General features: G+C 34.9%; 1 protein-coding gene across 1 annotated transcript; it reads left to right on the top strand.

The window, feature by feature from the left end:
* The first annotated feature begins 2,339 nt into the window (after positions 1-2,339).
* Positions 2,340-14,568, top strand: LOC131151721 (uncharacterized). The gene is made up of 10 exons (XM_058103100.1): positions 2,340-2,546; positions 4,333-5,345; positions 8,463-8,592; positions 8,695-9,140; positions 9,437-9,517; positions 9,615-9,713; positions 12,541-12,699; positions 12,889-12,975; positions 13,147-13,218; positions 13,986-14,568. The coding sequence occupies exons 2-10, from the start codon at positions 4,443-4,445 to the stop codon at positions 14,301-14,303; spliced, it is 2,295 nt and encodes a 764-aa protein (XP_057959083.1). The 5' UTR covers positions 2,340-2,546; positions 4,333-4,442; the 3' UTR covers positions 14,304-14,568.
* The last annotated feature ends 2,510 nt before the right edge of the window (positions 14,569-17,078 follow it).

A 17,078-nucleotide genomic window follows, 5' to 3' on the forward strand; every position in this document is an offset into this window, starting at 1 on the left:
TGGTGTGACCACTTGATGTTAAAAAGGATCCATTTCGATCTCATGATGAGGGGGAAGAATTACTTGGTTTTGAAGTTCCATATTTAAGTGTTATTGGCTCTCTAATGTATCAGGTCAATTGTACAAGACTTGACATTGCATTTGCTGTAAATCTACTAGTAAGATACAATTTTGCTCCTACTCGGCAGCATTAGAATGGAATTAAGCACATTCTGCGCTATTTGAGAGGTACATCTGATTTGAGTCTATTATACTCATTTGATTCCAAATCTCAATTAGTAGGATATATAGATACTGGATATCTATCTGATCCTTACAATGCTAAATCTCAAACTGGATATGTATTTTTTTTACGAAAAAACTGTTATATCTTGGAAATCAGTAAAACAGATGATTACAGCAACATCCTCTAATCATTTTAAAACACTAGCTATCCATGAAGCTAGTAGAGAATGCGTGTGGCTCAGATCAATGATTTCTCATATCCAAGCAAATTGTGGTCTTCAATAAATCAAAGATATTCCAATAGTTTTATATAAAGACAATGCTGCATGTATAATTCAACTAAGGGGAGGATACATAAAGGTTGACAAAACAAAGCATATCTCTCCAAAATTATTCTATACACATGAACTCCCTAAAAATGGTGATATAGATGTTCAATAGATCTGATCAAGTAATAATCTAACATATTTGTTCACCAAAACTTTACCTACTATAACATTCAAGAAATTGGTTCATCTTATCAAAATGAGGTCTCTTAAAGATCTTAGTAAAAGGAATTAATATATGGGTGGGGGAGTGTTATAAAATATAGGTGGATGTTTCCTATGTCAACTATGAACCTGCCACAAATATTTGCACTAATTCATGTCCTATGTGAACATGACCCATATGTTTGTACTTATAAAGTGTATGTCACTCCATCTTCCAACCCTTAGATTTTTCTCCCAATAAATGTTTAACTATCCATATTGCCTATAAAAAGACATCCTCCCATTCTCATTTGGGACACACATTTGATGCTTCCATGTAAGTAAACATATAACGAAGATAAGAAAAGAGGAGAGATAAAATGAAGAAGGGATAAAGAGAAAATAAAGATATTTTGTACAAGGCCGGTTCCATATCATATTATAATTTCTCCTATGATAGTGAAGTTTTGATCCTATTCGCCCGTAGAGTAGGCATAGCCGAACCATAAAAAATTTCTATCTAGTCTCTATTTATTTTTTACATTTTTTATAACATAAAGAAACTAATTTTGTGTTATACCGATTCTTTGAAATGTGAACATGAATAATTTAGTCAATATTTTAGAACACCTTTTATCTCACCTTTGCCTTTTCATGCAATTATGTTTTGTGAGACAAATGACATTCTCAATGGCTTCTCTCTCTCTCTCTCTCTCTCTCTCTCTCTCTCTCTCTCTCTCTCTCTCTCTCTGAAAAGCGAGCATACATAATGTTAACTTTTTTATTAATACTTGAGAGAAATAGTCGGGTCTAGTGGTTTTATTTATTTTTTTGTAAAAGACTGTGCCATTAAATGAAATTATTAATACAAAATTAGAGTGTTAGTATATTTATATTATATCCTCTAAAATAGTAAAACTAACTTTATTAGCTAATGAAGAGAAAGCACTACATTCCAAGTGATGAAATAAATAGACCCAATGATAATAATTAGTCAATACATCTTTAATCTAAAAACTTTCTTTATATATGTGTATATATAATGTCTCACATTAAATTTTTTTTTCCCTAAATTATTTGATTCCTATTTGCTAATAATTAATAATAATTTTATATTGTTATATACTCGGATTAGGCGAATTAAAAAAAAACTTTATATTATATATATATTAACGTAAAATAGACTCACTTTGTCTATTAATAAAAAGAAATAAACTTTTTTCGAAATTTTATAAATATTAGAGATCTCTATAAGTTTTAAAATATCATAAATCTTTTATAAGATTTGTTAAAAAGAACATATCTTCCTTTAAAAGCTTTAAGAGAAGACCTGTGATTTTTTGATAAGTTCATTGTCTTTTTATCAAATTTTAAGAGAAGCCAATATCTTTTATTTTATATAATAAATATATAAAATTGATTATATAAAATTAATATATATAGTATCATAAATTCATATTTAACTCAAAATCCAATATTATATTTTTATAAAGGACAAAAATAAAGAGTCACTTTCCAAAAAATAATTTTTAATTTTTAATTATATTTTTTAAAAAAGTTGAAAGATTAAATTTCTTATAATTTTTTTAAAAAAATAAAAAATAAAAAATAGAAGATTTGTTTTTTTCAGGCCTAGATGCCGTTCTCTCAAGAGCACTGTTCGTCAAAGCTGGGCCCTCTTCAAGCTCTCTCTGTCTCTCTCTCAGCAGCTCATTTCCAGTTTATCCATCTTCATCTTCATCGTTGTCTTCTCTCCTTTCCGCTTCTAAGCTCTCAGGCAATCGATCGCAGCCGAGACGACCTCCAATTAATCCTTTTCAATCCCAGCATCGATCGCGATTAACCAGAACGGTATTTTCTCGTATGCTTTCTATTTCTTTGACTCTTTTTCAATCCCTAATGAGGGATTTTCCGGTTCGCCTTCTTCCGGTGATTCTGAAAATCGCTGGAGAGTTTGTGACTAGATTGTTCCGCGGTTGGCTGAGGCCTGCCGTGGTCATTGATCTAGGGTTTTTCTCGTCTTTAGTAGCTTGTGCTTCAGCAGTATTTTTTATTATTTTTTTGCATTTGGGTTTCTTGCCGCATTAGTGTATTTTAGTTTTTTCTGAGTTTGAAGGCATTGTCATCTTTCTCCTTCTTGTGAGCGCAAAGATTTCCAGTTTTGTCGTTGTGGAAGGTTTTGGATTAATGGGAAAATTAGTGTTTTTTTCTTAGTGGATGAACTTTATTTCGTTGTAATTTTTTGGCATTTCCCAGCTATGATTATGTAGCCATTTCCTGATTTCTAGAAGAAAATTGGGCTGCGTTTTGAACCTAGAAAAAAAAATAAAGAAAAATATGGAGGAGTTATCAAAGAAGAAGAGAGAGAGAATTTATAAATGTGATGAGGATTCCTAGCCATCTTTACCTATTCATTTTCTTTTTCTGTTTCTGGTGCCATGTTTAGAATAGGCAATATCAAGCTATCTGCTCAATCGCTGAGGAAGTTAGGTTCTATTGAAACTCAGTAAACGAGGGAAAAAAATAAAACCGAAACTCAATGAACAGCATTTTTAGGCTCTATTGGAGCTTAGAAAACTAAGGAAAAAAAATAAAAATGAAACTCAATGAACAGAATTTTTAAATTTGCTTGTCATTAATGTTTTATTTTCTTTTTAATTTTCAATCATGAATAAAATTAATTCTTAATTGTATTTGAGATAGAGGGAGAATACCTTAGAAAATTGATTTCCTGCCAAATTCCTATTTTCTTTTCCTTCTATTTTCCCTTACAAAATCCTTTATCCAAATGGGACCTGATGTGGCATTTATTTTGTGGTATCAGCCAACAATTCCTGGGAATCTCCATCGATTCCTGGGTATTCATATGTCGGTTCTCGCTTTATAATCAGGAATACCATTCTGAGAAATGTTACATATTCCTACAATGCTCTTCACGTGCCAGCATCCCGATTCCCATTTGAATAGGTGCGTGTATGGATTCCCAGCCTAGGAGGATTGCCAGAAAAGCATAAATCGACAAAAGATCCCACTTATATTTTGAAAATTCAAAAATACTTCACATATTTGTAAATTATTTCATTCCCAATCTCTCACAGTCTCTCCATCTCCTCCTCTTCTTCGTGACTGCCTCTATCTCATCGTTATCCACTTAATTGTTGTTCGTGATATTGTCTTTTCAGTGAGTTGAGTGTTTTTTTAGTATTTTATTTTATTTGTTGAATTTTGTGCTAAAATACCATGTATAAGTATTTCTTCTTTCCCAGCATTACTCATTCGACTTGAGGATGTTTTGGGAAAGCATGGTTTTTTTTTTTTTTTTCATATTATCAGGAATAAACCAAACATGGAAATTCCACATTTCAAGGAATTTATCAATAATATGGTTACCAAACATAGAAATCCTGTATTTCTGGGGAATTATATATTCTGGGTATCATGATTCCCTGGAATCACAATGCTGGGGCTGATAATTTTTTTTTCTTTAAAAGTTGAACAAAAAATTATACTATATTAAGAGAACATAGAGAATAGACACATGGGATAATATATACACTAGGGGATTGTAGCGCTAATAAAGTGTCAACATGAAATTCAAGCATGCCTACAGTCTAACAATCCAGGTTCATCATTACAGGTTGGTTCTTTTGCATGGAGTTTACTTCACAAGGTGTGGCTTCCTCAATTGAATTAGAAATGATTTAGTTTGACTTCTCTTTTAGACTGCACGTGACGATATCTTAGTCCATGGCTCGGAAGGGAAATCAACCGAAGAATGGTGTTGCTCACCATTCATCAAATCACAAGAAAAGGGTTACGGATTCAGGGTGTGCACAGCCAGGTACAAAAGGAAGGACAAAAGCAGCTGAGGTGAAGGATGGTTCTGGGGAGGAGCTTTCAAATGGTAGTCACTCGAGAAATCCTTCAATTAACTGTGTGAATAAGGCTGAATGTGTTGGAGATGTGAAAAAAGGCAAGCAGGAGTCCCATAGATTTCCACAAAATGCACAGCGCAGTGTGGGTGCAATGGAAGATGTAGATGAAATGCTGCCTAATGGGAGTAATTTGGATGATTGTGTTGAAAGCACACACAATACGGGAGCTTCTGGGACAGATGAAGAAAATCGTACATTATCTAGTAATGGTCATGGTAAAAAATATGCAAAAAAAAGTTTCGGGTGCTGTGTAAATGGATTGCACACAGAAAATGGCATGGAAAACTTGAATTTTTCTGATCCAGTGGAGGGTAGAAACTTGAGGAGTTCAACTCTTTCTGCTTTGAAGGCAGCTAGTGAATGGCTAGATACTGTGGTGAGTGGAAACTTGAGGACAACAGTCTTGTTCATTTTGGAGGCGGCTGGGGATTGGTTAGAGAGGCGGAAACCATTGTTCTCTACTTTGTCGAGCAACATATTGAAAGCTTATGATTATGCTCGAGTGAAGATGGAGCACATTTATCCCATAATTTTAAGATGGTTCATGCATTTTGGGAACATAATACTTCTTCTATCAATGGTTTGGTTGGACTGTTCTCTTAGGGGCATTGATTCCTTTTTACGTATGGGGACTACATCTTTTTTCTCGGTTATATGGTGCAGCATTTTCTCAGTTATTGCAATGATTGGGATTTCCAAGTTTCTTTTGGTCTTGGTAAGCATTATGCCTCTTCTTGCTACATGCATTTAGTTTGTCTATTCTACCTGTTTATAGATTTGCTTGTCAGATCCATCATCCATTAGGTCTAAATCTGATTGTATGACATTTGAAAATACTTATTTGAGACTAATATGACAATTAAGTAATGGGGCCAGCCTAGGGGTAAGCGCCCGTTTACTCCCCCAAGCTTACAGGTTCAGCTCATCCCCTCTCCAGGGCTCTGTCCTCAGTACTCATGAAAAATATACCTCTTGCTTGTGGCACTCTGATTTGTTACTTTCCCCATTCTCTTCATGGTTAGTATTTGCTTGCACCTAAATTTTCTGGTTTATGAATTAATATTGCTTTTGGGGCATTTCACAGGAACCGATTATTCCATCGTGTTTTATAATTTTCATCTTTTCAAGGTGCACATTTCCAAACAAGGGGAGCCATCCTTCCAAGTGGTTGGAATTGTCTTATATTGAAATCCGCAAGCCAATCCAATGTTGCCATGTTCTTCATTTGACTAAATTCTGGCTGATGGATTTGTACCTTAAATCAAATGCTATGTGAAACATAATGTAGTCATTTAAGGGTCATTTGGTATCACTATAAAAAATTATGAAATTGAAAATCAAAAAACAAAAACTGAAAAAGAAACATAAACTAAAATCTAGCAATTTGTTTGGTTAATATAGCCAAAACTAATAAAGTTAAAACAACCCAATGGAACTCATGTTCATTTTTGTCCTTAAATCAAATAACACTGAAAAATATGATTAAAATAATGAAAATAAATATAAATTTTGAAGTATTATAATGACAGAAATGAATTATAATTATTTTATTTTAAAAATTCACGCTTTAGTGCACCAAGAACCATTTTATTGTTCATGACAACTGAAAAATAGTAAAAATGTTTTTAGAACGACTTTTAGTGTTTTTTTAGATTCTAAGAAAATTTATTGATATTTCTATTTTAATTATACTTTAAATTCACATTGTCATTTTATTTTAGTTTTAATTGAAAATTTTGTATAGAATAAACGACTTAACGCAGAAAAGTCATTTCTAGATAATAATTGCTACCATAAAATTAGTCTTCTGTTTTTTTTTTTAAGGTGAAAGGTGACCACAGAAACAGAAAATGAGCAACATAAGCAACTGTGTAGCATAACCTGTTTTTTCTACAGAAATGATAACACAAAACAGAAAACATAAATGATAACAAACAGGGCCTTGATTTCCATGGGCTCTCAACCATAGATGCCTCCTCCCAATTTAGAAAATGAGAAATCAGAAGCCTAGTGCCGGGTTCTGTTTCCTGTATGGGTACAGTATACAGGGGTTATGATTTTTGACATTCAAGTGAATATGAGAATCACATATATTAAATTATAGAAAAATGTACCTTTGCAAGTGGCACGGACTTTCAGAGAAACCACGCTTGAGAATTTGACTGTTCAATGGGTTGGTAAAGGGAGGTCCTGTCAGTAGAGAAGGCTCCCATTTATTGCAGGATTTGTCAAACTTTACGCCATTTAGGTATGTATTTGGTGTATATTCCAGGTTAGGTATTAGAATTCTGGAGTTACTTGGGGCTCATAAAAAAATTTTGAAGTTCCTTGGGAATATGCAGTTTTATTTGGTTTGCAACTATGGCAAACTCTTTGAATGCCAGACCTAATGCTTGGACAATGGTAGCCAAGCTAAAAGACAATTTAACACTCATTTGGATTTTTCAAGCATCCATGTTCAAGCCTGTGGAGCATAATCTTGGGTTAGATCTACAAAAGAATGGAGGAACAAGTTTATGTTCTCATTTGCTTTGAATTGCATATTTACTTGCCTTGGAAAATAGACAATGCATTGGAACATTATATCTTTCTTTTTACTTCTTTGCATGTTTGAAAAATATAATGAAGGAACCAAGCTTGTGTTCAAACAACCATGCGGGTGTTCCTTATATAGCTGTGGATCAAGTACAAATAAAACCAGTCCAAATAAAACCAGGAGATTGTCTCTGGTGTTAAAGTTATGGGTGAGGTGATAATATAAATGTATACACATAGATACATATGCATATGTTTGTGGGCATGTGTTTATAGGTACTGACAAACTGTTCAAGTCATTAACCTGACCAGTTAACATGTGCTGGCTGGCCATTCAGTGAAAAAATTGAGCTTAGGCATGCATCTGAAACATTGATGAGTGCCTAGATATGGAAATGCCCAGTCAAGAATGGGAAAATTGTGCATAGCCACTTGCCAAGGCGTGGATTTCATATCTTTGTTCTTACATGTTAACTGTTCATTCTCTCCTCTCTTTGTGTGTTTTTGTGTGTGGTGTTTAATTTGTCGTAGTTAGATTGCCTTAGTATAAATTATTTGTTAAAGAAAATCCCCTGTTACTGCAATTTGATTTTTGTAAGAATGTGTGTTTACCAGTCATTTTCACACTGCATTTTTTGCATGATTTGTATTTACATATTTTGTTCATTTTTGCTGACAGATCATGGTGTGAAATAATTATGGTAACGCCTGTAACCTTATTAGGCGTATGAAATTATTCTTAAAGTATTATGGGATAATATAGTTTGTATGTTATTGGTATTACAATATTTGTGACAGCGTAAAGTATTTTGGTGGGTACTGTAATTGCAGGTTTAAACCTTAAAAAGTGCAGTTATTTAGATTCTGTGTTTGTACCATGTATAGAATAGTTTATTTTCTTTTACTGCTATGCACCTTCCCTCCAATGTTCAATTGCATGAATAGTTTGTTTATTTATTTTATTCAATTTGTATGTCTAATCTTTCTAGTCTGAATCCAGTGCCAAAGTGTGTGAAAAGATTGTTATAAAAAGGATTCAAATTGGATCACCTAATGATTATGATGTGCACATACATCATATGGATGGTCCGTGCATGCAAAATTAATCTGTCCGTTAGTACTACCACTCACTTATTATACCCTTGTTGTGCAATAAGATAAACATATTCTTGTATCTTTCAAGTTTGTATTAACGTTATTGCCAATATATGTAGCATCTCTCTTTGTTGCCAATTTCCCAGTGTAGCAGTTGGGTCTCATGTGTTTTTATGTTCTCATATTTTTTGTGATTATTCAGGTCATAGCTGCTCTGATTGGGGTTTTCATTGGGCTCACTCTTGCAATTTTCATCGTTGCTATTTCGGGGACTATCTTGCTATGGTTTTATGGAAGCTTTTTAACAACAATGCTGGTCACATTCATTGGAGGTGATTCTTTGACCTTTATCTGACTGCAATTTGCATCATTTTCTTATACATGTATGTCTTCCAGTTTAAGATTGCTGAGGTTCAGGATTCTTTAAAATGCAGGGTTGGCATTTGCGCTGAACCATGAACGCCTTGCATTATTAGTCACCACTGTGTATTCTGTGTATTGTGCTTGGACGTATGTAGGATGGATTGGTTTGCTTTTGGGTTTGAATTTATCTTTTGTCTCAAGTGACGTGCTGATATATTTCCTAAAGAACAACATAAGTGAGCATAGAAGACCTAATAGGGCCCCTGAACAAAAGGCTGGAATGCGAGACCAAGCAGGGTTCTATAATGAGCAAGTGCATGCTTCCTCAGAAGCTGGTCCTGGGCACTCACAAGATCGTAGTCCAGGAGTGCCTTCAACCAGTGGGGCTGATTCGGAGATAACATCTGAAGATGAAGTTATTCGGTTGTTGAATTGTACTGATCACTACTCGGCATTGGGTTTGCCTCGATTTGTAGATGTTGATGTCTCTTTACTCAAGCGGGAATATAAGAAAAAGGTTTGTCCCATTTTTTATTTGCTAGATTGTTATTATTGCATTTCCCCTAATTCTTTCCAATATGTATTTTCTAGGGATTTAAGAAGGGTTTATTGGCTAAATGTCCGTAATCTGTAGGGTCAAATTAATTGTGCTTCAATGAAATCCATTTGTATAACTTGTTGCTGCTAGGAATTGGAAATTGGTTTTCTTTTAGATATATGTTGCTTTTACCTTTATTGTGGCCATTTTTTTTTCTAATAAATTTTCAAAAAGAAATGTGGGATGAAATTCAGCTTTTTTATTTGGTTTTTCAGGCGATGCTGGTGCATCCTGATAAAAATATGGGTAATGAAAAGGCTGCAGAAGCGTTTAAGAAACTTCAAAATGCATATGAGGTACTTCTTCTGGTTTCCACTTGTTTTCCTGGGCATAAAAGTTTATACACTGTTTGCTTTTAGTTTCTGATGATGATGCATGGTCTTGATACTCCAGGTTTTACTTGATTCTTTTAAACGGAAAGCATATGATGATGAGTTAAGAAGGGAGGAGCTGCTGAACTGTTTCCGCCGGTTTCAAACTGCTTCTCAAAAGGTCTGAGTTATAATCTTGCCCCCTTACTTATCTTGTTCCCTTTCTTTTCTTGTTCACTGCATTTGATTCACTTGTGTGTCTCTTTAAAATTCTGCATGGTTCAAACCCATTCCACTTGCAGAATTTAAAATAAAATTAGCAAATTTCTTTATAATTAATGTGTAATTTGATGCAGTGGATATTTGAAGGTTGATAGTGTAGCAGCCATATGGCACCACACTGCTCATTGTTTCCTAGTTCATCTGTCACATTGATGACTTGATGTTCAATTGTGTTGAATTGATCATGTAGCTGAGTTGGATTAATCTAGTCATGTTTTCAGTTTTGTAAAATTACTTTTGCTGGGTTGGTGTTTTGCTTCCTATAATTATTACTTTCTAGAGTTGGTACATCTTAAATTCTTTTTGGGTGGGCTTATCTGATGTATATTTTGGTTTGGACAAGGCTTTGCTATTATTGTTGTATCTACTGTGAGGAAAATTTGACCTATTGGTTTCTATCTAAAACTTAAGTAGGGGTGGAAAAACAGGTTAATGGACCGGGTTCAGGCGGGGCATACACGGGTCAAGGTTAAATGGGTTCGGGTTTGGGTTGACCCTTTGTTTAATGGGTGACTAATAGGTAAACTCAAATCCGTCCGTTTAATGAACTAGTCATAAACGGGTCACTCATTAAAAATATAATTTATTTATTTTAAAATTTTTTAAACATTTAATGAGAAGACTTTGAGTTCAAACAAGTGAATGGTTAAAAAATATAATACAAAATTATGATAAAATAAGAAATAATAATATGACTGGGTGCCCTCAGCCCTGCGGCAGGGGAATTGAGAGTCGGCCCAGTCAGGATTTAGCCATTCAGGAGATCTCATCTCAGATCTGGCATGGCTGCATGGGGCGTGGCCACGTGGAGCTGTGGAGAGTGACGTGGGTTGTCGGCGAGCCTGCAAAGCTGTGAGGGTGAGGCTGCGAGCCTGTGAGGGCGAGACTGCAAGGGGACGAAGGTGACGGGTGACGGCTGCGTGCCTGCGTAGGTGAGATTGTGAGAATGAGATCTGCTTGCTGCGTGCCTGTGACGGCTGATCCAGCTATGTCCCATTTCTTTGCCATCCTGATTTTAATTTTTCTTCTTACAAAAGAAAACAAGGAATCAAAAAAGAAACAAAACAAAATTCGACCACGCATCATCATCCTAGCCACGGCCAATCTCTGTGCGGTGCAAATCGCTGCCGCTCGCCTTCAACGATGGGTCGTTGTTGCTCAAATTCCTTGGGCATGGTAAATCTGAAAATGGAAATGAATGAATAAGAGAGAGAGAGAGAGAGAGAGAGGCGTGTAGGGTAGGGAAAAGCTGGAAGGCTTTTTGAATTTGTGGATGGGGTGGATTGCTTCTTTGGGACGCTTCTCCAGAGTCCACACTGGCTTTCATTACATAAAATTGGTTTATTATTATTTTTTAAGCATATCATATCATAGCAGGCTAGGGTTCATTATTTTGTATATATATAATAAGTTAAACAGGTCACCCGGCGGGTACCCGACCTGAACCCAACTAACCAGTTTAATAAACGGTCGGGTTCGGGGTGATCCGTTTATAAATGGGTCAGCATGTTTTAAACCCAAATCCGATTTAAATGGGCGGGTCATGGGTGACCTGTCGGGTTTCGACCCATTTTACCACCCCTAAACTTAAGGTACCTATAGCAGGAGTGGGAGCGGTCACTTTGAAAATGTGATATGGTCCAGAGCATCTTTGGAGCATTAACATATTTAACGTGTTTTGTTTATATGTGGCATATTAATATTTTGTATGGCATTGTAGCATATTATAGTGCGTGTGCGCATTTGTATGCGTATTATCCAAATAAGTAGGTATAATCTAAAGCTAACAATAATCTGAAAGTGACTGTTAAGCCCAATGGTAAGAAGCCTTGTGATACAGCCAAGTTTGATATCCCTTGCAAATGCCTTTCGAATTTTTAAAAAATTAATAAAATAAAAGAAGCAATTTGCCTAGAACTCACTGAACTGATATTGTCTGTTTGTGGATTTCCAGCAACTTCATGATGAGCGTACTCAATCCAGAGTCCAGACTCTTTCCTTCAATTCATGGGACCTTCCCATGGTCCTTTGTTGTTAGTAAAGTTGATGCAGAGTTTATGCATCTTGGATTTGTTTTGCAACTCTTTAGGCTGCATGGAAAATGAAACATGTTACTGTCATATGGAGTTTAGCGGTAGACATTCATTGATTTGTCAAGGGGCTGTATTGTTGTCTCCAATTTGGTATGATGATCTATAACAATATTACTTTATTTCATAATTTAATGCCTTCTATCAGTAACCAGGCTGGTGCTTGGTCAAGGCCTGATCTATGTAACTTGTTTTTCCTGTTCAAAGAACATCTCCCCTCTGACGCATCCCAATGGCTGGTCAATTGGCTTAAAAGTTGAAAACCCAGTCAAGTTGTGCCAGTCCCATAGGCTATGGCTATATCATTAGTATGTTTTGATGAAATTATAAGAAATTCGTTTTTTGGGAAGCATCAATTTCCTGGATTGTTACTGACGAAAATACGTACTAATTCTTGTGTACAAAAGGGCCTAATAAATTGCCTAAAAAACCAAAGTACATAAGGTTTCCATCCAGGCTGGAGAATCTCTCTCTCTCTCTCTCTCTCTCTCTCACACACACACACACTCAGATGCACAAACCCACGAATGAGCATAGCTTTAGTTTTCTCTATCATCTTTGCATGTGTACTAAAGATGTACAAATTCTGTTTGCTGATGATTTGTACTTGGCTTTCAAATGTACTTGATTTCCCAGAATGTTGGACATGGTTTCTTTGGCTCTGGATTCACACACACTGGGGGTGACAGTGAGGACCTGCTCGGGGAGTCGAGGCGAATAACATGCAAAAAATGTGGCAACTTTCATATCTGGGTTCACATTAATAAATCAAAATCACGAGCAAGATGGTGCCAGGTTTGTCGTTTCCCTTTTCTATATGCATGGTGTACTAGCATCATGCGTTCATGAAAGGTGGCTCTAAGCATCTTATGATAATGTAAGACTTGGTCCAGCTTTTGATATGCATGGTGCTCCTTTTCCCTCAAGAAAGTGATTTCTGTGCCTTGTGCTTCTGTTCTCCCTCTGGGAATTTCCCTTTTGAAGGATTGCAAAGATTTTCACCAAGCTAAAGATGGAGATGGGTGGGTCGAACAGTCTTCCCAACCCTTCTTTTTTGGATTATTACAAAAGGTATTCACTAAAATTGTGCATTTGGCTGAATAACTATTTCTAAGATTTATAATGCTGCTCCTTTGGTTTATCCTCATAATGGAAACTAACCAGTTCATTATAATCATGTTATGATTCAGTTAATATTGGATTGTGAATATGCAAATTTATAATTATGATGTATTTGCGCAGGTGGATGTTCCCTCTGCATATGTTTGTGCTGAAAGCAAAATATATGATGCAACTGAGTGGTATATCTGTCAGGTAGAGCCTTTTTTTTCCTGATTTTTCAAAGAAATATCTCTCTCTAGATACCTGCCATCATCAGTCTGCTTTACATCATCCAGCTAGGCAATCAAAATTCAGAACACCAACCATAGTTATTGTACTGACATCGAGCAAATAATTATGTCATCTAAATTAAGGGAAAGCTTGTTCCTTTGGATGAGCATTGGGTGCTGTCATAACAGGGAGTGAATCTGAAAGCAAGTGCATACACCCGTTAGACGACAGTTGGTAATTAGTCAATGTCCAAAGCAACCTTAAGCAAAATGAGAAAGTATTTTTTAATATAAAAAAATGTTATAATTGGGCATTGTTGTTTTCACATGAAAATATAACAGGGTTCATTGTATTCCACCTGGATTTGAAATGAATATATTGCCCTGATTGTCACTTGTACATGCTTATTTTTCTCACTTGTTTAAATCAAATTCATTTTGGGCTTTCACCATGTGATTTTACTACATGATCTTCTATGTGCTACATTACATTACTGACTCATTCCCTTGTGACGGGTCTAAATTTCAGTACCAGTCTATGTATAAGCCCTCTGTCTGACTCAAGTTCAGTGAAATGTCCTGGCACCCTCACCATGTCTGAATTTAAAAAATAATGCAACTGCAATTGAAACATCAGATATGCTTATGTGGAAGGATGTAGTTGATGTGTTTGAATGGATTTTGGGAAGTGCAGTTTATAAATACTGTACATACTGGATGAATTTTACTGATGCTGGATTATTGTTGCAGGGAATGAGATGTCCAGCCAACACTCATAAGCCAAGTTTCCATGTGAATACCAGTATAACCTCCAAGCATAATAATGGAAAGGGAACCAGTTCTGGTCACCGAGGAGGTGGGGTGCCCACCTATGCTGAAGAGAGCATGACAGAGGAGGAGCTCTTTGAGTGGTTACAGAATGCAATGCAGGCAGGCATGTTTGAGACGTCTGGTGGCAGTACATCTACCAGGAGCCCACATGCCAAAGCTGAAAATCGCCCCAAGAGTGGTGGAAGCAATAGTGGCAGCAGCAGCAAGAGAAAGAAAAAGGGTAAGAGGCAATGGTGAGCACCCATGTTATTTAGGTAAGCTTTCTGAGCCGGTAAAGAGAGAGCTCATAAACTTGAACCAAGGGCTGAAGGTCATTTTTAAAAAATGAAGGCCCCAGGGAAATTTTGCCCCATTTCAAGTTGTACACCACTATAAATGGAAGCACCTTAAGCCGCCTTCCTGTGGGGTTGTATAGTTCCTTCCCTATTTTTGTGGTAAATTAGCCCCTAAACCTGTGATAAATTTGAAATACATAGCCAGCAATATATGGCAGTTTAACTTTCTTGGTGAGGGCAGCAACTGGACTGTGACCTTTTCGGTTTACTCTTCTGCTTGAGTTGGGGGCAATGCTTCTGAATTGGTTGAAGGTGGAATTGATAAGTGATATAAGAGATGACTGAAAATTTGCACAATTGGCATATGCACACTTCCCTTCACTGGACTGGGAAAGCCTCTCTCTGCATAGATAAGAACTCTAGAGCATTACCCAATGTCACTGCCCTCATTTGGAAAGTTGGCTACACAGATGTACCCAAAAGAAAAGAAAACACCCATTTCCATTTTTTGCCCATTTCATGGTTGTCTTTTGCATAGATGGTTATGATTACATATATAGAAGTTTTACACTTCGTTTGGATTGAGTAATTTGAAGAGAAGAAGAAAAAGGAAATTGACTCTCTTCTAAGCACACTTCTGGATTGCAGTTTGTAAAATAAATGAAGAGAAGTATAGAGCATTATCCAGTGTCGCTGCATTCAGCTGTAATGTTGGCCACACCGATGTGTACCCAAAAGACAAGATGCCCTTTTTTGTTTACCGTAGCAGATTTTGCATCTTTTAAACCAATGGTCATCTTTATTTGGTTGGTCATGATTGCCGAAACAGGACTCTTTACAATTTGTTTCGATCGAGTGATCTGTAGAGAGAAGAAAAATCGAAACGGAACCTATTGTGAAGCTCAAACAAAGATGTCTTGAGCTTTGATTATTGGGATGTTTCTTAAAAGACGGTGATAAGGCTAAAATATCAACTAAATTAATTATTTACATGGATAAAATCATTTGATATGTGTTATTTCAATCAAGTTCACTAGTTTAAAGACCAATCATTTGGAGTGGTGTTATCCTTTTCTGTTTTTGTTTTGAAATTTTCTCTGTAGCATAACAGGAAAGAAATAAGTGAAAATGTGTATGTTATTTTTGTTAATTTTAAATTTTTATTATCTATTTTTAACAATTGAGACAACATATATATATATATATATATATATATATATATATATATATATATATATATATTCCCATTATTGTGTCAACTTATTATCATAATAATACTTTTTAACATTTAGAATTCACTTTTATAGATTAAGCTGCATGTGTTAAAATTTCAAGTGAAATTAAAATATGATAAAATAAAAATACATCTGAATTTTTTTTAAAAAAAATAAACTGGAGCAAAATAATCCAAAAATGTGTTTGCCATTTTCTACTCTCAAAGAAAATACAAGTCTTTTTCAAGTACTAAAAAGTAGGTTCTAAAATATAATAACTAAGCAAAATAATTATAATTAAATTTTCTTTATTGTTATAATGGCTTGTATTCATTTATGTTTTTACTGTTTTCATCTTATTTATTTATATCCAATGTCAAAAATGAACATGCTTATAACCATGCTAGTTTTGGATTTTCAATTCCTATTCCTTTTTTATTTTTTGTTTTTTATTTTCATAATTTCTATTATGACACATAAATTATTTTTATTGAGGCCATAATTTAAATAAGTACAATGGTAAAAATGTGGTTATTTTTGTGTAAAATTTAAGTTAGTGAACTACAATTTTCAAGATTAATGCATGATATTGTATTAATAGAAAATTTGATATGGTCACAAAAATGTTATTATTGTTAGTCCTATAGGTGAACGCCAACTTGATCCAAAAGTTTAAACCTATTATGTCTTGGGCCTAACCATGTATATAAGCATCCGTTATCCACTCAATTGTTTTAATGTGTGACAAACTCATAAGTGAAATTTTTAATAATTATATTGCAATGTAATATGTCATATTAATATTAAATTATGTTATGTTATTATAAGTAAGATATTAAGTCTATCTACATAAATAATGTAACGACTTGCTTATAAAATTTAAAAATTTTCTCTACTATTTTTAATTAAAACAATTTCCTACATAGCGGAAAGCAAATAACATGCAACACCACTTTAATATGTACAATATCAGAGTGTCTAAATATTTCACAAATATTACATATTTCATTGTATTCTCAATAACTACTCTTACTAATACTAGGGCTAACAAAATTGAACCCCAAAAACACTCACCCTCAAAAAGGGTAGACTAATAGTTCCTCTATCTGCGAGCCTGCTCCGCTCGCTCAACTGGTTCACCTGAAAAATAATTTAACACTGGGATGAGCCAAAGTTCAGTAAGACAAAACATGCTATCACAAGTGTGTGGCTACTGAGATGTGGATCTGTAAAAATTAATCCGAGTTAAGAGTAGTACAAATAACTAAAACTGAAAATGCTGATACTACATAACATATTATAAAACCTTTAATTGCATAATTTAACATGTCAAATTGTATGAAATTACTTTTCATAATAATAATATTATTTCGGAAAATCTGATAATACTATAATATCTGAGAATATTTTCTTGGATGGTTGTATGTCATGATTTAACCCCTCATGACAGGGTTGTGCTGTCCGAAGGCTGGATCTATCCTGGTTGGCCTACCAGAGTAAACCACTCTACTCCTCGATCAGAT

Source organism: Malania oleifera, chromosome 3 (assembly GCF_029873635.1).
Source record: "Malania oleifera isolate guangnan ecotype guangnan chromosome 3, ASM2987363v1, whole genome shotgun sequence".
NCBI classification, from domain to species: domain Eukaryota; kingdom Viridiplantae; phylum Streptophyta; class Magnoliopsida; order Santalales; family Ximeniaceae; genus Malania; species Malania oleifera.